The sequence below is a fragment of the Kryptolebias marmoratus genome, linkage group LG14 (genome assembly GCF_001649575.2).
Source record: "Kryptolebias marmoratus isolate JLee-2015 linkage group LG14, ASM164957v2, whole genome shotgun sequence".
Classification (NCBI taxonomy): domain Eukaryota; kingdom Metazoa; phylum Chordata; class Actinopteri; order Cyprinodontiformes; family Rivulidae; genus Kryptolebias; species Kryptolebias marmoratus.
Window position 1 is genome coordinate 16,050,979 of NC_051443.1, and position 26,101 is coordinate 16,077,079.

The following is a 26,101-nucleotide window of genomic DNA, read 5'->3' on the forward strand; positions in this document are numbered from 1 at the left end:
TCACTGTAGGGGTGCTTTGTTACCTCTTTTATTTAACAGCTTTTAGGTGGGTTTTTGGTGCTCAGTCTTGTCTGGCATGGCTTGTTGTGTTGTCATTTTTTTAACTAGAAGAACTTGTAGATGTCCCCTGTGGAGGACAATTGTAAACTTGAATACACCTAATTACTGAATTAACTCCTTTTGTTATCTACAGAGGACATTTTCGGATTTTTTATGATAACAAATGTGAACGAGTGAGGCTTTAGTACCTTACAAAGATTGTGAAATTAAATAAAAACTGTGATTGGACAATCCTTTTTTTCCTGGTAGTCAGGAGGGTGTTAATCAGCTCGTCCTCCCTCCCTCCCTCCCGCTTCACTAAGTTTGTCCCTCGCCGCGACCCGTCGGTCTTCCTGAGAAAACGGCACAGCGGAGAGAGCGCGTTCATCACTATATAGGCTCTGATGTAGCGGCGACTTAAAGAAAAAAATTAAAAGAAACAAAAAAAGATGGAAAGCGACACGGCCATCAGGAGAATAAAACCCCCGGGGCCGCCCCGTTACGTCGCTCGGGATGGCAGCGACGGAGCCCCGGACCGGTGCGGCGACAACGGCTACAGCGGCGACCCGAAGAGGAAGCCCGAGGTGAGCCTCTACTTGCTGCGGGAAGGGCTGGCAGCCTCCCTGGTGTCCGTGTTTCTGCTGCTGCTGTGGGGACTCGTTCATCTGTCGCTGCAGCAGCTCGTCATCGGGACACCGAGCGGGGAGTTCAGCGCAGAAAGAGCCAGGTGAGTTGCCTGCTTATTAGCCGCGGAGCTAACCTTTTCTCAACCTTTTCTCAACAACAAACAGACCCACCTAGAAACTGCTGCTCGTTTACTTCCGGCCCACCTCCACCTGTACCTCCGAAGTCACCTGCAGAGGAGAGGACGGGTGTTTATACACTCTTAAAAGTGTTAGAGCAAGGTTAATGATCCTTCCTGCCTTCATTCCTGATTATTTGCTCTAATCCTTTAAAACATAACCCCGAGATACATTTTTATTCACAATCTCAAACAATAAACCTGTCAGAAACTCAAAAAGTAGACTTTTAGCCACTAAAAACAACTTTTCTTGAATAAAAACAATACAATAAATACATTTTTTTTCAATTAACTAAGCATGTTTAGCTGAACTTTATTTATTATAAACCCTCTTTTTACCATTTTCTAATATTACCTGCACCTTTTAGTTTATTTTAATGTCTAAACTTACAACACTAAACCATATAAAAAGTTAAACTTGTGTAAATGCTTCAGAAAACAAATGCTCAGCAACTACAATAAAAAGTCAAGGGTTTTAAATGATTTATTTAGGTGCACATTGCATATTTAGACCTATTTTATTAAGTTAAAGTAGTAAAACCAAATATGAGCACATACATGCTTTTATAATGCATAGAGAACTAAATAATAATGAGAAATAATAAAAAATAACAAGCATATATACTCTGAGAAGCCAAGATAAATCCATACCGAGCTTCAAAAAACTGTAAAAGGAAAAAAAAATCAACATTGTATTTGTTAGAGTTTCATTTTAAGAAAATAGTCAGTTTTAGGACATTAAAACTAATTTTTGGTTATTGTTTTCAGATTAAAAGTTGCTTCACAGTGCAGTTTTCTGTTGCAGGGATTATAGCGCTGAGTCTGAGGTCAGCAGACCTGGGGTTGAGCTTTTAAAAAGTGCTGGGCTGCAGGATTTGCTGTCATTTAGCCGGTTGCTCCATGAAATGAGTGCCGCATGCGGACTGATTAAAGCTCTGAGCGTCTTTGCTTACAGTCAGATTTACGTTGCGTCGGTCCCTTAAAGGCTGTTGGACAGCGGCACTGTTTTCTGTTAGACGGAAACAGCAGCAGATGTAGATTCACCACCCACAGTCTAGATGACCTATTAACACTTTTATTCCCTTCTGATCGGATTATTAACTTTGCCATTTCAGATTCCTTTAGGAATGTGCAGAGGAGGCAGCACAGGGTAAAACATTACTTTAACAGACGGAGCGAACACCACCTTCATCACTTTTTTTCAAGGCAACAACAAAAAGAAGTCGATAATATCCAATTATCTTTGCCCGTACGGACATTTTAGGTAAATGTCCTGTCTTGTTTGTTTTAACTGGGTTTGTCCAGTGCATCATTAAAGCTCAGTTCGATTTGTTTTACATGAAATTAGCTTTTTTGGATCCATTTATTTGTGTGGGATGCCTTTTTGGGCACCGTTTCTTTTTGTTTTTATTGTGGGAACATCTGTGTCTCTGCAAGGACGTTGTCTCTCTTTTCTCTCCTCGCTGATCAGGTGATTGTTTTCCTCGCAGAAGCGAGGAGTATTTTGTAGTTTCCAGGACGTTTCTTCCGTTGCCACATTCCGAACAGGTTTTCCTGTTGTCACAGTTCGAATCGCAAACATACTGCCACTGAAAGCAACCCTCCCCCCGCCTGCGAATCCTAACACTTCAGAGGTGATAATTCAAACTTTCTGCAAGTAGTTTCAGATCTGCTTCTAGGTAGGCGTGAAACGATAGTGTCTAGATATTTTTACTTGCCCCAAACCATTTTTTATACAGACAGATTGGCTTAAACGGCTAAAACGTTGGTGAGCTCTAAATGTTTTCTGACCCAGGCAAAAAGGAGATTTTAATCACGTTGTTTTTGTCACAAACGCTCTAAGGGTGTCTCCGCAACCGTCTCAGCCCGACTAATGTTTCCAGGAAAATACTCCACTCTAGTTTAACCTTTAAAGTCTCAAAGTCAGCCCTGTGTTTATTTTCTTTGTGCTGGAATGTGTTTGAACCTTGTTTGCTGCCTCTCTTCCTCCCTCTCTTTCAATCTCTCCTCGCCTCCCAATCCAGGCGGCACCTGGAGCAGATCGCCAGCGTCGGCCCCCGGCCGGTGGGCAGCCAGGAGAACGAGGTCCTGACGGTGGGTTACCTGCTGGAGCAGATCGAGGGCATCCGGACGAGGACGGCCGCGGGTCCTCACCAGCTCGCGGTGGACGTGCAGCGCCCCACGGGGTCGTTCTCCATCGACTTCCTGAGCGGCTTCACGAGCTTCTACGACCGTGTCACCAACGTCGTCGTCAAGCTGGAGCCCAAAGGTGGCAGCGAGCATTTCATGCTCGCCAACTGCCACTTCGACACGGTGGCGAACAGCCCAGGTACAACGCTTGCACGCAGACACGTTGAGCTGGTCTGTAGTTGGGTTAGTGTCACACAAACACAACTGTTAAACACCTGAGCTTGACTAACATTAGTCAAACATCTTCAACCCAAACTGAGACCAGAGTCTTCATGCCATCACCTGCTGACAAACATGAAAACATGACCTAAGGCTAGTATCTCACTGCGCTGCATGCTGCTCTTGACGAGTTTGGGACTCAAAATGGTGAGCAAATAGGCAGTTTTGAGTTGCAGTCTCACTGAATTGTAAATAGTTTTTAATCACCTGTCTTAGTATGGAGCCATCCGTCTGTGGACATATTTCCTGTCCAAGCTCTAAATTGATACCTTTTAACACAGAAATGTCAAACTGCACAGCTGGACACCTCCCGGGTCGAGGGTGATCCCTACTGGTTTTAAGGTTACGAGGTCAAAGGTCACAGGCGGCCCCTTTGTTTCTCTGCTGACAGACGGGCGTTTTCTGTGCCGTTGGCGCTTCTCTTGTTTTGTTTGTAATAATTATTATTTATGGTTGGTGTGGTTTTTAGACTAGTAGCCTCAGATGTTCCAACACTGTGTCAAAATCCAGCCCCAGAGTTCCAAAACTGACAGAAACTAAAAACAGAACAGTTTGAGACACCTGAGACAAGTGTGACTGTTTATTTCCATTTTATTAGAAAGTTTGTTGCACAAATATGATCTATGTTGTGTGTTCTTTGAAAATTTTATTATATTTTTCATTCTTCTGCCAAGGCAGGTTTGTTTATGTTTGTTCAGTCTCTGAGCAGATTTTAAACTTCTTATTTTACTGTTTTTTTTTCTTCATTTTTTTGTAAACAGTAGTTTGAAACCTCTCTAGTGGTTTCAGTGTTGAGCAGAATTGTCATTGTGAGCCTGTTCACGAGACAGTGCTTTACCAGGGTCTCACACACACACACACACACACACACACACACACACACACACACACTTACATTCTTGCATATTCTTGCACAGCTTCACTGGTGAAAGAAAATGGATCCAAGAGGTGTGGATCAGAAAGATATGCACCCAGGCTTTTGATATTCTGGAATTCAAAACATTTATTGGTTTAAAAAAACAAAATAGGGTATAAAAAAAGAGGCTGTACCTGCTTGTGAGCATATTTTTGCCCACACAGCTGTAACGTATGTGTACCTGAGATAATTTACAGGCTCTGGCGGAGCTTCTTTGGAGCGAGGGATGATACATGGCTGCCATAAGTGGCAGGGACAGAAGCAGGAACGATATCCTGGCTCCATTAATACATTTGCTCCACAAAGCCAAATCACATGATGTTTTTTTTTCTCTCCCTTTCTTTGCCCTTTCTTCTCATTAAATTGTGCTCCTTGCGGCCAGTTCAGCTAATCTTTCTGGTCATGTGGATCTGTTCACGTGCTCATTTGTGATCTCACCTCCACACAGTAAGTGGGAGCTGAGATTTTAACCAAGCTGCTGCGTTTGAATCTTTGGGCTGACTCTCATTGTGTTCGGGACTCGAGAGTTATCAGCTTTCACCATCTTTGTTTTTTTAAAATCTCGCGTCACTTCGCTGCTTTGGGTGACAGAAACCTGCACGCCTCGGTTCGTAAGTGACCCTCCGTTGCCCGGTGCGTAAACTAGAATGGCGTTATTTTAATGCCAGGCCCACACACGTGCTTTCTGTCTCCTGGTTTCAGGCGCCAGTGATGACGCGGTGAGCTGTGCAGTGATGCTGGAAGTCCTCCATTCTCTGGCCAACCAGTCCACTCCTCTTCGCCACGGTGTGATCTTCCTCTTTAACGGAGCAGAGGAGAATGTCCTGCAGGTGAAGCGATGGACACGCGGCACAGTTTAAGGTGTACAACTATTCTACATCTAATTTCCTGTCTTAAATCTCTGTTTTGTTTTCTCTCGTAATTCCAGGCGAGTCATGGATTCATCACCCAGCATCCTTGGGCTCAGCAGGTGCGCGCTTTTATTAACTTGGAGGCTGCCGGCGTTGGAGGCAAGGAGGTCGTTTTCCAGACAGGTGATGTACAATTCACAGCTTTAAAAACGCCTTTTAATTTTTACTCTGAGCTGTGTGTGCAGTCTTGTTTTTTATTTCCCACAGATAAGAAACCTTGCCGAAGCTGTGTTGCAGTTTTTCCTTTTCGTAAAGTTCAGAAAATCTTGAGAATTCCTGGAAACACTCTAGAGTGTTTTACAGCATTCCTGCAGGTCGGAACGAGTGACTTTCTGCTTGACGTCATCCAACATTTAATGTTTTTGGACTTTATTAAGAAGCACAAGAAGCCAGGAGCAATGAACAGCTGTAAAAATTGACACTTTTATTGCAGTTTTGGTTTTAAAAGCTTATAAAAACCAGATATTTGATTTAAAACACCTGTTGCACATCAAATGGGACAAATCAAACTCTTGTTGATTAAGTTGCAGCGAAGAAAACATATTGGTGTCTGCTTCAGTGTATATTGTCATTTTTAGTATTTTCTTCTTGTTTCAAAGTCAGTGTTACTTGCTGTATGATTGAATTTTTGTTAATGGATTTTTAGCTGTTTTAATGGAGAATCCTAATGATGTCTTCTTCAGATTAATCTATTTTTCTTTGTTCGTTAAAACATATTTCTTCTAAACTCTATTTACTATCAAACTGGGAAAAGGTATTTGATATTTCTATATGAATGATTTGACATATTACATCTAAAACCAGGGCTAATTTATGTATTTATTTAAATAAATATTAATCAAGATTGTAATTGAGTTTGACACCCCTGGTTTAGATGGTTCAGATCCATCTGGACCGGGCCTTTTTAGTGGGCCGGGTGAAGAACTCGATCAGCAGAGGAAGGAGGGGATCTTGGATTCCCGGACGGCACTGAAAGTACACCTTCACCTTTTTCCTTATTTTCAATCCCTAAGGTCCAGAGAACCCGTGGCTGGTCCAGGCCTACGTTCACGCAGCCAAACACCCCTTCGCCTCTGTGGTGGGTCAGGAGGTGTTTCAGAGCGGCGTCATTCCCTCCGACACCGACTTCCGCATTTACAGAGACTTTGGTAACATCCCGGGTAAGACCCACTAAAAAAACCAATAATCCAAACAAAATCTACTCTTTGTGTTTGAATTACTGTATTCTGTCTGTCTTTTTTTAAAACAGGCATTGATCTTGCGTTCATTGAAAATGGTTTCATCTACCACACCAAGTACGACACAGCGAACAGGATCCTGACGGACTCGATTCAGAGAGCTGGTATAAAAACTGATCTCACCTGCATTCAGACACGAACACGTAGATAGATTAGACAGTTATTGTTGTCACTGCAGCACCAGCTTGTTGTGATTAATATACTGTTTCAGAGTTGTCAGCGCTCTCATCTCGTTCTCCGAGACACAAAAACACGCACCGGCAACAGACCGTTCTCATTTACTTTGCGCTTTGCTGCTGCTGAATAAACTGAATCGAAGTGTTCGTCTTTACTTAGCAGAAATTCCAGTCACTCAGCACTTAAAAACCCAAGACAGCTGGCATCTTTCCGATCTCCCTCAGCAGCTTCTGGACGCCTTCCTCCCTCCCTCCCTCCCTCCCTCCCTCACCCCTCTGCACGCGGCGGCTCGCCGTGAAGGGCATGAATTATTACAGAGGGAAAGTGAGATTTTGGGAGGGAGGAAGAGGTGTATTTTTAGTCTGAGAAGGAGGCAGAACGGCGTTGTAAGGTGCAGATTAGGACGCGGTTCACGAGACGAGGATGCACCACGGGCCTGTGATGAGATTTAAAATCTGTCAGTTTATAAAAAAAGCGGAACGAGATGCAAAACGTGCCCTGCTTTTTGTCATTTCAATTCTGTTAAAATCGTTTTGCACCAATTTCTCTGAAGTCTATAAAAGCATCTCACTGGGCTGTGCAGCTGTGAGTGAAAAGAGCTCTTTTTTTAAAAAAGAAAAACAAATAGTTTTTTAAAGAGAAAGGGAAGCTGTGGCCGAGTGAAATCTAAATGAGCGAGTAGGTGTTACACTCTCAGTTGTTTACTCTCCGTGTCCTGCGAGGCGGAAGAACAATCGAGCTTTGTGTTTCGACTGCGGAGACATCGGGGCGACACAAAAAAGCGGCGCTTCAGCTGCAGCAGCGCACACTCAGCCACTTCCTACTGATGTAACAAGAGTTTTTACTGAACTTTGTGATTGTAGCCAGTTGGATTACTCAACCGATGTGCGGCTGTTGTGTAATATTAGAGAGGCCAGATCTAAACCTACCTTCATATGAGTTTTGGACCACGTCTTTTACCACTACTGTCTCACTCACAGACGCAAACATGCTCTTTCACAAGCTATTTTTTTACTCTTTACTCATGTTCTGTGCTGTACAAATGTTTAAAATGACTCCTAATTTCTTTGTATTTTGCGTCAACAGAGCCAGACTTTCTTGTCATCTTTTTAAAGAGGCGTTGAACAATATTTTTAAGAGCTTTCTGTGGTTCTGTGGCTGCTTTTTTGCCGTTTTTGACAGAACATTATGCAGTTTGTGCATTTAAAAATTGAGGAAAGTAAACAAGTGGAGGACAAAAGAAGAAGCGGGTGAACATCACCTGAATGTCATGTTGTTGAGAAACAGAAAACAAAACTGACAGGAACTAAGAGATGCATCATCTGTCAGCTGATCATATTCTGGATGTGAAGCTTTCAGCAAGGGAAGCACCTTGTTGGTGCTAAAATACTGTTTTATTTCTGTAAAACTGTCTTCTCTTTGGTGTTTTTTATTGATTTATTAAGGAAAAGAGAATAAATTTTTGTCTTTGTGACAAGATGCTAGTAAGAAAGCGCCTGAAGAACCCAATTAGAATCGATTCTCCGCTGAGTCTTTTGTTTTGTGTCGACACAAAACTGGTTCATCCGTTGGGTTTAGGAGCCTTTTTATGCCTGAATGATTTATAGGTCAAAGTTCAGCGGCCTAACAAAGAAACAAAACGCACTTCTATAAAAAAAAAAAAAAAAACAGGGGCTGGACAGAAAGCAGCGAAAAGCCAAAGACAAACTTTGAAAGACCGTCAGAAAGTCCAGAAAACCATCGATCAACCCGCTTTAAAAGATTGTATAAGATGTTTGCATGAAAGAGAGACTAGTGGGATATATTAAATGTCAGACCAGTTTAGTTTTTCAGATGATTATGCTCTGTTACATACAGTCCTGTCATGGAATAAATCTAGTATGTGAGTATGAAGGCATAGCTGTGGTTTATGGAGAATGATGGGATTATTAGAAGAACCGGATGGTGGATTTCGCCGCTGTGTTGTAGATTTTGGTAGCATTTCTGTGTCAGACCGTAGTCTGTCAGACCGTAGTCTGACACAGAAATGTGTTTGGTTCAGCAGGTTTGATTTACAGAATGAGTCTTTTCAAATGGAAGATTTAAAGGCTAATAGGTTAACATCAAGCTGTCTGCTGCGTAGGATGTCAGCTGTCATATGACACAGAGTTAACACTTTCACATTTAGTCAAAAAAGCCGTTGACTTCCTCTCTGAGTTACGAGTGGTGGAAAACAAAACCACACAAGTTCTCAAACCAGCTAGTTGTTCTGTTTTCATTGCTTTGTGTACTTTTCTGTAGGCTGAATCTGTGCTCACTTCCCGTCTCCAGGTGACAACATCCTGGCTGTTTTGAAGCACCTGCTCATGTCGGAAACGCTGGCCGACTCGGCGGAGTATCGCCACGGCAACATGGTGTTTTTTGATCTGCTGGGAGTGGTCGTCGTGGCCTATCCCGCCCGCGTGGGCACCATCCTCAACTACATGGTGGCGGCAGCCACCTTCCTGTATCTGGTTAAGAAGGCCTTGCTGCCTGGCCGTGGAGGTAGGGCTCCATTTCCTGTTGAGGATGTAAGTCACGTAACTTCCTGTGGAGGTTGTGTGTTCATCTCTGTGCGACTCGGCGTCTGGTTTGCTTCATTTATCATTCCCCTGTATCCATCTAAGGTGGGCGCTACGTCCGGGACCTGGCCTGTGCCACCGGCGTGGCGGTGCTGAGCTGGTTCGTCACCTTGCTCTCCGTGCTGATTGTCGCTCTGCTCATCACTCTGCTGGGACGCTCCATGTTTTGGTACACTCACTTCTATGCGGCCATCTGCCTGTACGGAGCCGCGGCCACCGGAAAAATTATCCTCATCCACACGCTGGCCAAAAACCTGTACTACGGGGTGAGGGAGGTTTTGCATTTCCAAAAGCTTTTAATCAATGAAGCTTTGTAACAGACGCAATATCCTGCACCACGGTCCTGTTCTAGATGTTCTACAGGTGTTCCAGTGTGGTTACGACACCTGAAATATCCCTGACTCTTTTAGTAAAGAGTTCAGAAGGTCAGCAGGTGTGACAGTGTGTGATTATTTAAATATTTTCAAATAATGTGGTCATAAAATCACCCCCAGGCTCCACTTTCAGTAATAAATCTGCAGCTGTAAGAAAGGTCCAGGCTGATTTATGTGGGCGCTCAGATGTTTGTGTGTGTTTTTGTGTCAGGGTGTACGTCTGGTGGAGCTGGGTGATCTGTACTTTGACGTGAGCTTGCTGCTGTGGTGCTCCAGCCTGGTGTGGCTGACCGATCGGGGTCTGTGTTCGGCCTACGTGCCCATGCTGATGGTGGCTTTCTCCCTGATCACCAGACTGCTGCTGACCAAAGAGTTCAAACACAGAGGTAAACATGCCACATCATTTCAGCCTCGTTCAGTCACTGTGTTTACATTCACAGTGATTCACTGTTGACCTGTTCCTAAATGCAACAATGTGACACTTATAGTGTTTAGATAAGTTTCCACTGAGAGATCACGTTCATTTTTCCTGCTAATTTATGGGAAAAATGAGCATTTTTTTTTCCAAAAATGCATCATGAGTGCTGAATGGCTTTTCTGAAATTTGTTGAGGAAGCAAAACTGAATTATTAAAGTTCGGTTTCAGCTAAAATTAGCAAAGCTAAAGGCAGCAAAACGGTAGTTAAAAGTTAAATTAGTAAATAGTAGATAAATGCTAAAATGGTCTAATTATAGTGTAACAATGTACAAAAGCTGCGTAGTTTCTTCATCAAGCAGACGTAGTTATAAGATTCCTGATGATAAAATGTATTTTTTCCTCAGGAGCATCTCTGAAATACAGCCTGCTGTACCTGTCGGGGCTCACGCTACCGTATGTCCACTTCATGTTCCTGATCTGGGTGGTGTTTGAGATTTTCACCCCCATCATGGGCCGCAGTGGGACAGAAATCCCCCCCGAAGTGGTGATGGCCTCTCTGGTCACCCTGGCAACCATCTTCCTCTCCTCCTTTCTGGTAAATTTTCACCCAAAATTTAGCTCTGTACCTCATTATTTTTCTTACTTATCGCTTAAATTTGTTCTACTCCTAATATTTATTTCAGTTTTAATGTTTTATTTTATTTTTTATCCATCTCAGCTGCATTTCATCTACTTGGTGAGGAGCACGAAGTGGATCCTGGCTGGCCTGGGTTCGGTTTTCGTGGTCATGTTCCTGCTGGTGTCCGGCGGCCTCTTCTTTCCATATTCAGGGAATCCACAGAGCCCCCGGCCAAAGAGAGTTTTCCTGCAGGTCCAAAGTCACAACACACACACACAGATTTATTAACTACACTTTTTGTTTTTTTTTAGTGCGCTGAAGAGCTAAATATTTATTCACGTTTCCTGTATGGCTCATTGTGTAAAATAGGTAAAAAGTGTCTCTGACTGAGCAACCAGACACAAAGAACAGGAGACAAATGGTTTTATCTGAATACAACAAGCATATTAAAAGTGAAACTGTCTGCTAACGTGTCCGCAGCATACGACTCGGACCTTCCACAATCTTCAGGGCCAGGTGGAGAGCCGGGACTCTGGTCTGTGGATAAACAGCTTTGACTTCACGAGCGTACAGCACATCACGCCACACGTCCCCGAGATCAACGACAGCATCCGGACGCGCTGCAGGGAGGACCGACCCTTCTGTGGTTACCCCTGGTTCCTGCCCGTGAAGTTCCTCAGCAGGTCAGGGCTGCGGACGTGCAGCACGCGGTTCGTGTTTTTTTTTTTTTTTTTTTTTTCGGCTCTAAATTTGACTCTCTGTGTGTGTTTGTAGGAAGAACTGGTACCTCCCTGCTTCAGGAGTGTCTCCGAGCTCTCCTGTGGAGTTCAGCCTCGTGTCCAAAGAGGCGACGAGATGGGGGACCGTCAAAATGACCTTCAGGGTGAAAGGTAACACGGACCCTGAAGGATCAAATATATTCTGTTTATGTGCATCAAAGGGAAAGCTGTCCCCTCTGTCTTGTGCAGGACCGAGCCACATGTCTCTGTATCTGATGCCTCACCGAGGGGCCAGCCTGTCCACTTGGTCCTTCGGCGACGGGACGCCTCAGCTTGACTTGAACGGGGAATATTTTATCTTCTATTCCCACGGCTACAACGACCACACGTGGACCTTCTGGTTTGAAATCCAGGTAATGTCTAAAGAGACGTTCTGAACTGTTTGATCTCATTAACATTTCATGTTTGGGCTGTTTTTTTTTTTTTTTTTTAATTTCTGTAAATTATTCAGCCTTCTTTTTTCTCAAAGGCTGAGAGAAGGTAATGTTGTGGAAAAATGGCCTTAAGTGTGGGGTGTAAAGAAAATATTTATATAACTTTGTACATTTTCATTTTAATTCAGTTTCTCTCATTAGTCCCGTTAAACGAGCTGCAAATTCACAGCGTCACAGTTTTCTTTTAGGAACCTGTTCGTAAATGTTAGTGAACACCCTTCAAACCTACCTGACAGTGTCAGTCTGTAATCAGTTGGATGACTCGCTGTGGCAAACCCTGAAAAGGGAACAACCGAACAGCTGGATTGGACACCACTGTGTGCGCCTTTATTTCTCTAATATTGCAAGTCAGGCTTATCAAGAGACGGCTTTATAAAAATACAACTCAAATGGCTCCAAACTGTGTTAATGTCAACACAATAATAGAGTTTAACTGTCTGAACAAATTGGGCATTTTTACGGAAACCTCAGCAGACCCGCTGACGTCCTGGTTGTTGCTCACCCACAGGCCTCTGAGTGTTTCTGAATACAGCGTGGGCAATCGATGTCCGATCACAAAACATTTTGGGGGAACAGACTTGACCTCTGAACATGAACATAGCAACATAAATACAGAAGCTTTGTATCATTCAGCTCAAGCAACTTTCAGCAGAAGACTGTTTTTTTATGTTACTCAGAGCCTCAGTCTTTATGGGACCTTCTTGTCCTCAGTAACATGTGTTGGTGTCGCACATTTGAAGGCCTGGTTTTCTGCTCTATACCCAGGCAGGTTCCAGTTCTTTAATGTTTTAACTGTTCGTCGTTTCACTCTCCATCTGTTAGCCTCCCGCAGAACCGGCCCCATCCGGCCCCGAAGGGATGATCTCAGTTGCTATATCTACCCACTATTTCTTCGGCAAAGACAGCCGGACTGCTCAGCTGGAGGAAATCCTCCGCCGCTTCCCCACGTGGGCGTTTCCCTCCTCCTGGGTCAGTACCTATGACATGTACCGGTACTGAGGACGCCGCAGAGGAGAGCCCGAGGGCAGCCGCCGCAGGAACCCCACACTAACACTGGCGCTCCGTCTCCCCGCCGGCCTCAGAGACCTCCACCACTGTGTCAGGAGCAGCTACCTGAGCAGGAGCGGCGCTCAGGCCACCACAAGCCTCGTGCTCACTACTGACTTAGTGAAACAAAGGAGTTTAAGGTTTTATCTTTTGATACTCATATGTGCCTTTACTTTCCACTCTCCATTTCACTCACTTCCTCCCTCTTTCCTCCTCTCCTCTGCTGGCACTCCTCTCGAACAATTAACCCGTTTTTGTTTTTGTTAAACCAGCAAACTGTTCGGGACGTCATCAGACTTCTTGTGCCTCTGGCCTCCTCTGCAGCGATAACACCGCCCCCAGCTGCACCTGTAGGCGTAGTAACAAACTGACCCTCGTTCTAACTCGAAGCGAACACCTTTTTGATGCACTTGCACCGTTAGGAAATGGGTTTCGCGTCAGCTAACGAGATAACCGCGAAGCAAGGTGTGTTTGAAATAAGGAATGTTAACATCTGCCCAAACTGTGGTGCGCAGACGCAGATAATCAGGCTTGTTAAACAAAAACAGCTAGCTGAATTTTTTTAAAAATTCACTCTTTTATTTAAATTTTAGGAAAAAAATGACATTCCTGTCATTTAAATTTCTTCCCTGAATGGAACGTCCTCGACACAGACTGAAGCTGTTTATTTCCCACTGAAGTGACTCTTATTACATTTGATCTTACTGTAATCTGAATCGTTTTTAAAAAACTTGACTACAACAACACCAGTGGCTTAATTTTTGCTTCATATATATATATATATATATATATATATATATATATTTGTTCAACTTAATTTTGTTGATGAAAAGTGAATCTTTTAGGTGAACAAATATCAAGTATTGTAGCCATCTTAAAATGATTTAGTAGGTACTTTTTATAGTTAAAATCTGAGAGACAGCAGGAAAAAAAACTTATGAAACGTTTAAAAAGTTTAGATTTTATTTTAGTTATTATAAAACACCACAAATGTACATTATCTTGTTTATTTTACTATGATTTGTTTAATTTGTGGAAAACTCATTCATCAAATTGTTTAATGCCAAATTCAAATATGTAAAAACACGTTTTAAACACCTCTAACTCAGAAGAATTGGGTTCATTTTAACAGGTTGACTATTAGAGTAAAGATGGAAAATCCACTTCTTACATTTTAGCTTTTTTTACTGCAAATATAAACCTCTTGTACGTTCTTATACGTTTAAACTTTTACATTAGTGATGCACCAGATTGCATTTTTGTAATGGATTGTTTCTTTTTTTATTTTTAAATTAGGCTTAAAGGCCTAATGAATGAACTATAGGTGTTCTTTTAAAGTGCACAAATACCCACAAAACTCAGAAAAATACCAGATATTTTCAGTGTTTGAAATTGTGTGGGCTTTTATTTTGAAAGACAGAAATAGCTTTTGTTTTTGCGCCTGTAAATCTACGTTCCGTATGTAAAACACTCCCGAATGAACACGTTAATATATATTAAAAAAAAACGGTTAAACTTGATAAATAATTTCCTTTACGTTCCAAATTCTCTGCAGGTTTCTCTGCCGTAAAGATTCACCTTTCATCAGAACATGGTTTGGTTGCTGGGTTTGCTCAGCTTTCCGTTGTTGTTGTTTTTTTTGTCACCTATTAAAATCGTTTTTTTAGGATTACTAATAAAATAAGTTGCTCACATTAACGGTTATATGCAAATAGTTTGAAAAACCCAACCCCTCCAGTGTGTGTGAGAATATAAAACGATGCTTGGTGCTGCTGAAAAAGAGCCTTTAGTGTAAATTTCTACTTTTTTTTTTTTGCAAATCTTTCTGCATTTCCTCTCATGTTATGTGGAATTCCTTTTTTATTTTTTTCATCTTGGTGAACAAAACACGTCCCGGTTGTTCTTTCTTGTTTTATTTCAGCACCACTACCTCCGCCGTGCTCAAACATTAGTGTTCAACACCAAGACGACGCTTCTTCAAGCTCCTTGGCTGATTTTTACCGTTAGAGAGTTAATATTTATCGGACAGATTATTTTCCAAGCTACTTCGGCGTGTTGGACTGCTTCCTACCTCTGTTTTCAGATTGATTTGAACACGTTCACGCGGTTGGAGCTTGCGTCGCAATCCACGGTCCTCGTTTGGCTTCAGCTGCGCACAAAAAATAACACAACCAAGCAAAGCGTGACACGAGAGGAGGCCTTAAAGCGCTGCTCGCAGGGGCTTACCGCTGCGGACGCAGACGTCTCGCTGATCTTAAAGTGCCGCTTTTAGTGTTGTAGTTTAGGTGTGTGCTGAAAGACACATCTGTCCTCCGTGTTGAAGCTTTTCTGCCGCTTCTGACCGCAGCAGGTGTTCCTCGGTGAGTGAACGCTGTTCTGGCCTCACACCGACTTAAACAAACCAAACTATCACGTTTAAATCTGCTGTTGAGACGACTGGAAGGTGAAGTGATGTTTTGTTATCGCGTCCTTGGTTCAGGCGGTTTACACGTCGGATGGGAACCGGGTCAAACATCTGTGTGCTGGTTTGTATATTCCGTTTTAGCGCCCCGGTAGCAGATGTTAGCGGCGTGTCAGACTGTAGATTTGACTTTGGAGCGACATAACGGGTCACGAGTTCCGACTCCAACAAGTTTTCTCCTCTCGGTCAGAGCGGCAGAAGTGCCTCGATTCTGTTCTTTGGTTTGACGTTTTCAGAGCGCCTGATTTTAAAAGGTGACGCCGGCTGGACTCATTTTTAAACTAATCACACTGACAGTGCATACAGTTGGGAGTCAGAAGGTTTTTCTTTCATCTATTCATCGTGAGCATGAATGTCATGACAGTTTGTTTCTTTTAATGATCGATTTGAACCGTTTTTATTCCAGGGTTGAAATGATTGGAAGGCCCACTTGAGTCCAGATTTCAAACCTGTTGATTTGAGGTGAAATGAAAGAATTCGGAGGTAGTCCTTGTGTATGTACAATGTCTACAATGATGCTACCACTGCCGTGCTCGACAGCTGGCTCACTGTTGTTAGATTTGAACTCTACAGCTCAGTCTTAAAGCTGCACGTCGTACAATCATAAGAACGGTTCGAAGATGATCATTAAAAGTCAATTACTGACATTCACGCCCGTCACCGCAGCCGTTTAAGCATTTCAGTTCGTATGCAGTCTGTTTAAAAAAAAAAAAAAAAAGAAATACTGTGAGGGGATAGTTTTCTATGAGTGGGTTCATTAACTTGTTCACTGCGTTGAACAGCTGAGCGCTCTGAGATGTTGCAGGGTCGATGTCTGCGGCCGAAAGGAAACGTGGGCTAACTGGAGGCGCCGCCGCGAACCTGGGTCTACGTCACACGTTGTTTGCGCTTGCACGGTTTAAACTAAAGCTGCCGGAGAGCTCCGTGTAAAGCTGACAACAGAAATAATGTATTAATACAAAACTGACCGAGCACTGAACTGTGTGGTTTTCTGCGTTCAGCACAAACTCACCTGGATGTAGCTTTTTTTTTTTTCCCTCTTCATAACATTTAACAGTTCAACAATAACAGGATTTAGTGTTCATGTCGAGTTAGGACAGTTTTATTTTTTTTTTCTGGGACACACTGTGATGTCCTCATGTTGAAAAATGTCCTCCTACTGTTTATATGTTACCTAAACCATCTCTCATTTGTTTCTGGAAATTAAATTAAGATGACCATTTTCTCAACTTTTGTCATCATTAAGACCCAGTTTGGTTTAACGGGAGGGATCTGGATAACAGGGTGGTTTTTACTTTATGCAAAATGTTTCTTATTAACAGTTGTTGTATTTCAGTTGTCATATTTATCGCCTGCTGACTGTGTTTTTGCCCGTGTGTGTCTGTCTGTCTCAATATTTCATGAACGACTGATTAACTTTAGAGTGGAATCAACTCGAGATGACCATCATAGCTAATCGGCTGTAACCCAGTCAGTTTCACAGATATTGGAGGGAAAAGCTGATGTGGTAGTAGCTGAGAGTCATCCACAAGGTTCGATCAAAATATCTACAAAGTTCTTCCTCGTATGATCTTTAGTTCAAATCTCTGGCATGAAAGGCAGCAGCTGATGTGCACTCTTTCAAGAAGAAGCTAGGCTTTTAATTTTAAAAATAATTTATTGGGTTTTTTTTTTATGTACAGGAGGGGGAAAAAAAATAAAGTAGAAAATGGAACACGAGTAGAAAAGGTAAATGTACAAGAGAGCATCTTTACACTGCATTCAGGATGTCTGCCGCCTCAGAGACACAGCCAATACTTTTAAACTGTACACAAAAGGGAGGAGGGGGGGCGTCCATAACGAGACTAACCTGATCCACCCAACGACCCCCCCCTCGGCCCCTCGGCCTGCAGAGAAGAAGACCGTAGAAGATCCGTTTCCGTAGCAACTTGTCCGGTGTGCTGTCAGCATCCGTTCGGAGCGTCAGGGAGGAACGTTTTTTTGTTCGACTCTAACAGAAAAGGCCTCTGGACGTTAAGAGTCTTTGGTTTACCGTTTTTCAAGTCAGGTAAAGCTCACAGGGGCCGAGCAGCGTAGTGTGGCTGTAGGCCTTGTTCAGAGCGGAGGACAGAACCCTCCGTACAATAAGGGCGCTTCAGATCACACGCCAATGATGAAACGAATCGTTTTAAGAGCCTACCAAACAAAACCTACACACGTTTTGGTCTACGACGACAAGAAACCGAAGCGAAGTGGTGAACGTAAAAACATAAAGCTCGAGTAACATTTTTTTCAATGCATTGCACAAAGTAATACTGACATCTGACAAACCTTCAGTGATTGTACGCAACACTCCGATGACTTGGAGCGCAAAAAAAAAAGGTCATCAGTCGTGAAAATAAAAACAAAACCGCCACTCTTCAATCTGCTACGATGCCAATAAATAACAATAATGAGGACTAATACAATAAAAAAATCAGCTCACAGTGACCAAAGACACCAGTCGTGTTAATACGTCAGGAATACAACGTGGCAAATCCACTCAGGAAAGCAGTACGAGATACGATGGAGTGGATAAATTATAATTCCTTATCAGGTGACGGGATTTTAAAAGAACGCCTCGCTCTTAACACTGCTGCGGGGTCGGACAGGGAGAGTGGCTTTAGCAACACGCGAATGATGGAGTCACAATCGAACTGTATCGTTAAAAAGCTGGATAAAGTGTCATATGATTTGGTTTCCGTAGCATTTTAGGCCTCCGATCTGCTCAGGAGAGGGTCAATGCTGAATACTGGAGCAAACAGCCGGTTCCGTCTGACGCACTTCCCTCCAGTGAGGTCGGGCCGCTGGGAGCGTGAAAGAGAGGACGAACAGTACTGATCAGTGGTACGGAGCTGCGCTAACAGCAGATTAGTATCAGACGTCCTACGACTTTTCAAGAGTTGCACAGATTTCATACCATGAGTGTTTTTTTTTTGTTTGTTTGTTTAGTTTTTTCACAGGGAAAATTCAAGAGTTGGTAGAAAAATAATTAATTTGTCCCTTTACATTATTGAAAAAAAAAAGAAAAAAGGTATCAAAATATAACAAAATCATGAGGTATGAAAGTATGAAACGCCTCTTGCGCACATTCATCGCAGGCTCAGACGCACTTCCTGTGATTGGTTCACGGCCAAAGCTTTTGTTCTAAAAGGCGCTAATAGCATCATGATCAGACAGACTCTCTCACTCTTTCACCCGATGAAACACAGGGACTTTCTGGCTTGGAATTAAAAATGTAAAAGAAAAAAAAGGACAAGCCCGGTGCTTTAATGTGCCGCGCTGCAGCTTCCAAACACCTCAAGGAGTAAAAACTGACCCTTTTTTTTTTCTCTCTTCCTAACAGCACATTTTGGTGAAATGTTAGACTGAAACCCAGTCGTACGCGCAGGAGCTCGACTTGTCAATAAGGGCAACTCTGAAGGTTGGATAATACTGACTGAAGTGAGAACCTGCAAGGAGAACAACTTTCAGTGCCTACACGCGAACGCACAAAGTCTATTTTCAGTCAGCTGCGGCCCGTGGCGGTCCAAAGGTCCCAGGTTGAAGTCCAGGAAAGGGCTCTGGTGTTCAGGACAAGGTGCAGTCATAGGTTCCCTCCTCCTCCGCCTGCTCCTCGGTTTGTTCGGGAGGAGAGTCTTCGGAGGGTGGGCGGGGGAAAGCGCCCGCAGGTTCGAGGGAGGGTAAGGCCAGGCCCAGAGGAGCGGCCACTCCCCGGGTGTCTTCCACCCGAGGGACAGCGGCTCCCCCCAGCCCTTCGGAGGCGCTGAGCTTGGACGCCTGGCTGGCGGGTTGGAACGCTTCGGGCTGCACCTGCTCCGAAGTCGACTCCATCAGCTGCTGCAGCTGCGGCTGGATCAGGTTCAGAAACGGCTTGTAGCCCAGGCTGGAGGGCGAGGAGAGAACAGTTACCGAGGCAACGGCCGAAGCATAAACACCGAGCAGACGTGCGTTACACCCACCAGTCAGCGGAGGCCCACGCGTCAACAGCCAGCAGACCGTTTCGGACGCTCTGCACAGTTTCCGGAGGAACCTCAGGGTTGTCCAGGAAGCTGATCATCTGCTTGATGACGTTTGCGTCGCGCAGGATCAAGCCAATCACGACGCACCACTCCAAGCAGCCCGCCTCCATGAACACGTGGAGGAGGTACCTGAAGGGAACGAAACGTCAAAACTCAGCTCTGCTTTTCCCACCTAACAAAATCTGACAGTGACAGGAACTGCTCTCACCTGAGCTGCACCTGAGACTTGTGCGGGCCTTTGTTGGCCAGCTCCATTGAGATGTGCTCGAGCTCGGCCTGACTCAGGCTCAGGGTGGAGTTCTCATCCACCATTGTCCAATCGCCGTCCACCACCGAGCTGGTTTCTGTCAGGTCTGTGGCCGAGCCGATGCTGTACTCCTCAACTAGAGCAGAGAAGAAAGACGCAAATGAAAATACTGATCGTTTTTTCTGATTTCGGCAGGCGGGCGGGGGAGGGATTGTTACCTTTGTTCGTGAGCAGCGACAGGAAGGCGTCTTGCGTCTGCGGCGAGTGCTGGCTGGAGTGAACGGACGAGGCCGTGTCCATGTCTTTGGACCTCTGCCCGAGCCCGTCCATCCAGGTGTGGTTGGTGGGGGCCGTCGAAGTGGGCGCCGTGTCCATGTCACTGTTCAGCAGGCTGTCTGCAGACTGAGACTTCAGCAGCTGTGAGCTCAGAACTGCATGTTAAAGCAAACGCACGTTGAGCTACATCGATTCAACGTAAACAACAAGGGCATTAACCTCTAACCACCTGTCTCCTCCACGCTCACCTGTGCGGCAGCCTCCGTTTTTCAGTGGCGAGTTGAGACTTCCTACAGGGATAACGGGAAAGGGCCAGAGGAAGTCCTTGTGGAGTTTCTTCAACGCCGAAACAAAATCGTCCACCCGAGCCACGCGGTTTCGCTCGCGGCACAGCCAGCCGATGAGCTCGAAGCCCAGCTGGGCGGAGAAGCACCCCAGGTCGCGAAGGCGCACCTGCTCCAGGAGGTGGCGGGCGTGGCGCCAGAGCATCATGTCGATGTACATGTTTTCTGCGCACTCCACGTCCCGACTGGAAGGACAGGGAGGACATGACACAACAGCTGGATGCAGACTTTAAAACGTTATCAAACTGTGACGTGTCGGCTGGTTGTTCGCACCCTTTGGCAGAAGCTCCGGTGGGCATACTGAAGGTCTTCTGCAGGTTGAACTTCCCCGTCGCAATGGAGTCTGCGGACTGAGACAAGCTGATGCTGCGATTTCTGAAGAACTCAAAGCCTCCTGTCGAGCTGGGTTCCTGGAAAAAAGATTCACAATTTCAGACCTAATACAGGATTTATTGTCAGGAAACCAGCCCACTCTTAAAACAATAAAAAAAAGAAAAAAACATCTTCAGGGATGGATAAGATGGGGAAAAAAATAGAGCATGAAAAATACAATCCTTTCATGACAAGATTTGCAGTTTAATTTAATTTATTTAGCCAGAATTGTAAATATAAGTACAGAATTTAAAAGTCTGAAGTGTTTGAAGCTCTTCACCTGAGTGGAGGGGGTGGTGGGCGGCGACTCCATCTCCCCCGAGCCGATGGCTTTGAGGAATCTGATCATGTGCCGACACAGGTCCCACTTGCCCTGCTCGAGCGCCGTGTTGAAGAGGAGTGTGGCGTGCTGTCGGCTCACTGCTGGAACCTCCATGTTCTTACAGACAGCAGGAAGCAGACAAGGAAACGTTGTTTTTGAAGGTCCGGAATATACAAGAACGAAGGGTGAGTTGTGTTTACATTTGCAACTGAAAATAAAACCTATCGCATTTAACTGAATTGTAGTAATAAAAGTGCTATTTTCAAGCTAGTTGTTTTTTTTTTAAATAGGTTTCTGCATCACAGCTTGTGGCAAAACTTCCTTTCTTTTCATGAAGTAAGTATTTCCCCATAACTACCTGCAGTATGATCAAATAGGAGGCTGCTGTGTCCAGATCTTGAGCCATGAGACACTCCTCAAACAAATCTTTGGGGTTTCCCACGGCTGCAAACAGGTAGTTCCACAGAGCGTACTCCGTTTTTCTGGCACAGTGAACGATAGTCTGGAGGAAGAGGGGGAACTCGGTGATGAACTTGGCCACGGTGGGAAGCAGGGGGTCGGGTATCGGTTCCCGCGATGTTGCTTCTTCTTCCAGCACCACATGAACCATCAGCTCCAAGACGTGGGGGAAGTAGGGCAGGGAGGCACACGACTGAGCCAACATTAAAGCCTGGAACAAGAAACATTAATGAGAGGAAATGAGTCGTTTTCCTCTCAGAAATCCTCTCGTAGGCTGGTGTGGAGCTCCATGTACCTGTTCACCCAGGTTGCGAACCAGCAGCTGCCTCAGGATGTGGTGGAGGTAGATCTGGGAGGTCCTCTCTACGGTGCAGTAGGGGAACAGCGCCTCCAGTGGCTCGGAGGATCCCTGCCCGTCGTAGAGCACGGTCTCATTGGTTGCTCCCAGTACCAGGGCGTCCTCGAACAGCACAGCCAAAGGGTAGATGTTGATGTGGAAGGGCAGCATTATGCGCCTGGAGAGGAAGGAGTGGGGCTTTCGGTGGTCTCGGGGGAACAGAGGAAGCCATACTTTCATCCCTGCTTCTCCACAGGACAACCACAGGGCCTCCAGCAGGTGGCGCTTCTTCTTGTTTGAGCGACAGGTGGTCCACACATTCTCCACACACTGGGCCAGCACGACTGGAGGACAGAACGGTAGCTAAAGGAGGACAGGAAACTGTGAGAAGAACGTTTCAGACCAAACCGAACACACCTGAGAGCGGAGTCCGGACTCACCAGCTTCTTGTTGACGGCAGGCGTCTCTTTCTCTCGTACCTGCGGTCCTGATCGGTCCCTCTGCAGCATGATCAACTGGCCAGCCAGATTCAACATGATGCTCTCTGCCGTACAGGCCTGACGGAAATACATGAGCACAGATTAATGCACCTCAGTGGGCACTAGATACATTTATGTGAGCCGCTGCTACCTGCTGCGGGGCTTTTAAAGTGATGCCGGTCTCTGTGCGCACAGAGGTGAGCGTGACGGAGACCACGAGCGCCGGGTGGGGGATGTAGCGGGACATTGACACCTCCTGCAGCAGCTCCACACTAGCTGAGGGACAAGGACTGGAATGATGAGCACAAATATACAGATTATCAGTGAGAATGAGGGGGAAAAAAAGTGCTTCCATGATGACAGTGGATGCCTTGAAAAAGCAAGCATACTCCCTGAACTTTTCCACAAACCTTAAAGTATTAAACTGGGATTTTACAATTCAGATCAACACAAAGTAGCTCACAGTTTGTTTATTTTTAACCATTAATCTGAAAGGTGTGGAGTGTATTTGAAATCCACTCCCAACTAAAATCCAGAGCAACCAATTCCCTTCAGAAGTCACCTCATTTTGTAAATAGTGCAGAATTTAATAAATGCTGCTGCTCTGTGAAGACCAAGGAACACACCAGACAGGCCAGGGATTAAGCTGAAGTAGTTTAAATCAGGGTTAGGTTCTGTGGAAAGTAAGGCTCTTGGTCTAATCTGGACAAGCAGCATAAATATAATAAAGAGGAAAGCTGCTACTGGGATGCTCCTGAAACAAATCATTGAGCTTTTGGTGGTTTTTGATTCTACTAATGAAAATGAATTTAGCAGTAAGAGGAAGATGTAAAATCTAAAACCAGTATTTACATGGCTGCCCACATTCATTATAATCCTGCTTAAGATTTGAGTAATTCCTCTTCCTACCACAGGGGGGAGACAAAAGCTCAAAAGAGCAAGTTCGATGAAAAGGCACATATTGATGCTGTGGTGATTTAATAAAAAAACACCATCAACTTTTATTTAGGGTTTCAGGTTAATTCAGATTTAATTGTTATCATTATCTTTGGAAAAAGAATAATTTCCCTGAAACTGATGGAGTTTTGAAGTTAAGGTGTTAAAAACATACTCACCCATCATTCCTCCTCTCTATACTATAGAGGCAGATGGAGCAGTCGGCTCGGAACAGGATGATCATGTTTCTGAAGACGTTGAGCAGCAGCGTGTCCGAGTGCAGCTTGGTGACCGAGGCGAAGGCGTTATCCAGGTTGGACGAGCGTTGATAGAGCCTCAACTAGAAGCCGGCGGTCAGAAAACAGTCATAATGAGACAGACACGACTATAATTATATCGGCCTGATGACATAAAGGGAGCATCCCTCCCACCTGCTCCTGCTGGTCTGTAAAATTGTAGCATGCCACCACAACAAAGTCACTCCACCAGGCCAGCCCTCCTGTCACCGTCATGTTCTGTTCCTACAAAAAAGCAAACACTCAGTTATTTCAGTTTTAATATAAACAAAGCAGAAACTATAGTGTTTAAAGAGTTTTCGTAGCTGATCGGAAATTATACCAAGAACATCCGATGACACAGACATGCAGTTTAAGTTATGTTTTAGAAACTCTTAATTTCTAAATATTGGATGAAAAACTGGAACGAGGCCGATCGGGAAGCCTTTCCCGTCTTTCAGATAACAGTGTGGGCACACCTGAGTGATGTTTCCGAACAGCTTCCATTTCCTTGTGAATAAGGAGTAGTGTGCAAAGCCCCGCCTGCCCGCCACCGCTATGCACTGGCCTGCCGAGTCTATGGCTGCAAACTGCACACACACACACACACGGCAAACAATAAGTGTTTACAGAGAACATAAAATGACACGCTAACTCATGTTTGAATGTTTTACAGATATTTTATGACGGCTACTTGTCTAATGACACATTTTCAGGTTTGTACAGTGTTATATCAACACAAAAAAAGGGAAACTGACTCCATGACCATCTTGCATTGATATAATTCTGCACATGAACAAACAAATGTAAAAGCAGCACAATAGCTGCACAAAAATGTAGTGCCTGAGCAAATATGGTCAGAACAAAATAATTAAAGTATTCCTTAAATAATATAGCACAATGTATTGAATTTAAGGTCACAATAGTATCAGTATGACAGGATATATAATATAACTTAATGCAGTCTTTAATGCACTACAATAAGAAAAGAAAAATATGTTTATAAGCATTATTTGTAAAAAACAGCTTGCAGAAAGAAGTGAAAACAAAATAGAAAGTGTTTGACTAAAGAAAAAACTAAACCTTACAAATTAAGTAAATGTGCATAGCCTTTTTATAAAGCAACTTCAGAGTAAATAGTTTATATATTTGTGCTGTTATTTAAATACTGGCCTCATGTTCAGCCGTTTGTGTAGGATTATTTAACGAATGAGTCACTTCGAACATCTAAATTCAGTTTTTTTAAACGTTGAGTATTTTGTTGTTTGGATGTATTCATCAGGAGAGAGCTACTCAAGAATATCCAAAGCCATTAAGACGAACCGTAGGGTACAGTAATGATTCTCAATGAGCAGACAAACTGCGACGCGAGAGTGATGGTAGGAGAAAAACAAACTGCTGGCAACATTAAAGGTGCAGCAGGACTTTCTAAGCATGTTCTCGTCGCTCATCGTCACACATGACAACGATCTGAGTGGGTTTTTCCCTGTGGCTTTTACAGACCAAATCTTTTCTTAGAAAAAAAAAAAAATGAGAGAGCGAGAAAATAACTAAACATCACCAACAAAACCCACAGGGAAGAATAGTGGCTGCGATGGAGCTTTTTTTTTAAAAAAAAAAAAACAGCTGAAAATGGAGTTTTAATCAAGGCCAAAAATCCTCATGAAAACTTTCAAAAACTTGTCAATTTGCAGACAAAACCTTCACATGACTACTAGGAAGCTAAGAATGAAAACCACAAGCTTACATCAGCTCAGTAAATAAAATTGTAAACATCCAAAACAAAAAAGTGCTTAAACAATATTAACAATGAACACACGAGTAAATATCCTTCGATGCAGTTTTGATTTTTATATTTTCCTTTTATTATTTCTGTGGGAAACCTTCAGACCTGGCTTCACTGAGGTCTAGTTTGTTTTGACAAGACATGAACCTATTAAAAAGTGAGAAACTGAAACAGCCAGAAAGCAAGAAAAGCAGCCACACACACACACACGTATGCCCTTACCCGTATAGGCCAGTTGCTCTCAAGGTATGTGCTGTGAATCTACAGAAGAAATAAAAAAAAACACAAGAAATGAACTAAAGCATAAATTATTTCTAATCTCTTGTCTCCACTGGGTGTGACGTCAACACGCTCCCACCTGGACCACCTGCCAGTGCTTGTGTCCCAGTAAAGTGCTGAGTCCCTGAGAGAGGGGGGAGTCGGGGTTGGGGGGTTGGTGCAGCGGGCTGCTGTCGCGCGGGTGCAAGTGTGTGTGCGGGTGTGCGTCGGAGGCGCTGTGGATCTGTGTGGGGTCGCCACAGGTCAGGTAGAGGCGGTCTTCGCCGTGGAGTAACACCTGCTCCTGGTTGCTCTGTAAGTAGAGGAGCAAACAAAGTGTAAACATTTCATGGCGGCACATTCTTGTACTCGGGGGGCGGGCCGAAACGTTTGCGTCGTTTCGTCTCACCGTGCAAGGATTGACTGTGAGAGCGCTCTTAATAAAATGGAACTGCAGTATGCCGGCCTGCAGGGAGGGGTGGGGAGGGGAAACCATCTCCACGTCCTGCTCCTCCTGTCTCCTCCTCTCCTGTCGGTAAGGCAGCACCCACAGATGGTAGCCCTCTGCTCCCCAGCTCTGGAAAACAGCAGAGCAGGTGTGAATGAGCACAAAGGCAGCAAAATACAGATATGTCCTTCCATTAGGATGAAAAATGTCTATTAATGTGTTCATAGCCACTTTAAACATGTAGCAGGAAACAAAAAAAAGTGCTCAGACTGTGTGTTACATCTGTTCTACTTCCTGT

At 44.2% G+C, this 26,101-nt stretch overlaps 2 protein-coding genes across 3 annotated transcripts in view; one reads left to right on the top strand and one right to left on the bottom strand.

Moving 5' to 3' along the window:
* Positions 1–377: 377 nt before the first annotated feature.
* LOC108231082 (endoplasmic reticulum metallopeptidase 1) lies at positions 378–16,453 on the top strand. Its single transcript, XM_017407932.3, has 15 exons — positions 378–766; positions 2,866–3,170; positions 4,869–4,996; positions 5,095–5,200; positions 6,091–6,237; positions 6,327–6,419; positions 8,803–9,015; positions 9,138–9,358; positions 9,678–9,852; positions 10,289–10,479; positions 10,603–10,755; positions 10,984–11,186; positions 11,278–11,393; positions 11,472–11,635; positions 12,539–16,453. The coding sequence occupies exons 1-15, from the start codon at positions 489–491 to the stop codon at positions 12,713–12,715; spliced, it is 2,670 nt and encodes an 889-aa protein (XP_017263421.1). The 5' UTR covers positions 378–488; the 3' UTR covers positions 12,716–16,453.
* Positions 16,454–16,861: 408 nt separating this feature from the next.
* ric1 (RIC1 homolog, RAB6A GEF complex partner 1) overlaps positions 16,862–26,101 on the bottom strand; it is a 30,519-nt gene continuing 21,279 nt past the window's right edge. For both annotated transcript variants that reach the window (XM_017407927.3, XM_017407929.3), the window contains 17 exons: positions 25,765–25,932; positions 25,456–25,668; positions 25,320–25,358; positions 23,791–23,901; positions 23,468–23,557; positions 23,216–23,376; positions 22,252–22,390; positions 22,062–22,178; positions 21,580–21,984; positions 21,184–21,495; positions 20,784–20,942; positions 20,405–20,541; positions 20,036–20,316; positions 19,730–19,942; positions 19,473–19,647; positions 19,205–19,393; positions 16,862–19,128 (listed from right to left, as the gene is read on the bottom strand). In XM_017407927.3, the coding sequence (XP_017263416.1) occupies positions 18,813–19,128; positions 19,205–19,393; positions 19,473–19,647; positions 19,730–19,942; positions 20,036–20,316; positions 20,405–20,541; positions 20,784–20,942; positions 21,184–21,495; positions 21,580–21,984; positions 22,062–22,178; positions 22,252–22,390; positions 23,216–23,376; positions 23,468–23,557; positions 23,791–23,901; positions 25,320–25,358; positions 25,456–25,668; positions 25,765–25,932 (3,225 nt within the window). In that variant the 3' untranslated portion in view covers positions 16,862–18,812. The remainder of the gene's footprint in view (positions 19,129–19,204; positions 19,394–19,472; positions 19,648–19,729; positions 19,943–20,035; positions 20,317–20,404; positions 20,542–20,783; positions 20,943–21,183; positions 21,496–21,579; positions 21,985–22,061; positions 22,179–22,251; positions 22,391–23,215; positions 23,377–23,467; positions 23,558–23,790; positions 23,902–25,319; positions 25,359–25,455; positions 25,669–25,764; positions 25,933–26,101) is intronic.

Coding starts and splice junctions, on each gene's coding strand:
- LOC108231082 (XM_017407932.3), top strand. CDS start 489: ATGGAAAGCGACACGGCCATCAGGAGAATAAAACCCCCGGGGCCGCCC. Junction 6,420..8,802: donor GGACTCGATTCAGAGAGCTG/GTATAAAAACTG, acceptor TCCCGTCTCCAG/GTGACAACATCCTGGCTGTT. Junction 11,187..11,277: donor CCCGTGAAGTTCCTCAGCAG/GTCAGGGCTGCG, acceptor GTGTGTTTGTAG/GAAGAACTGGTACCTCCCTG.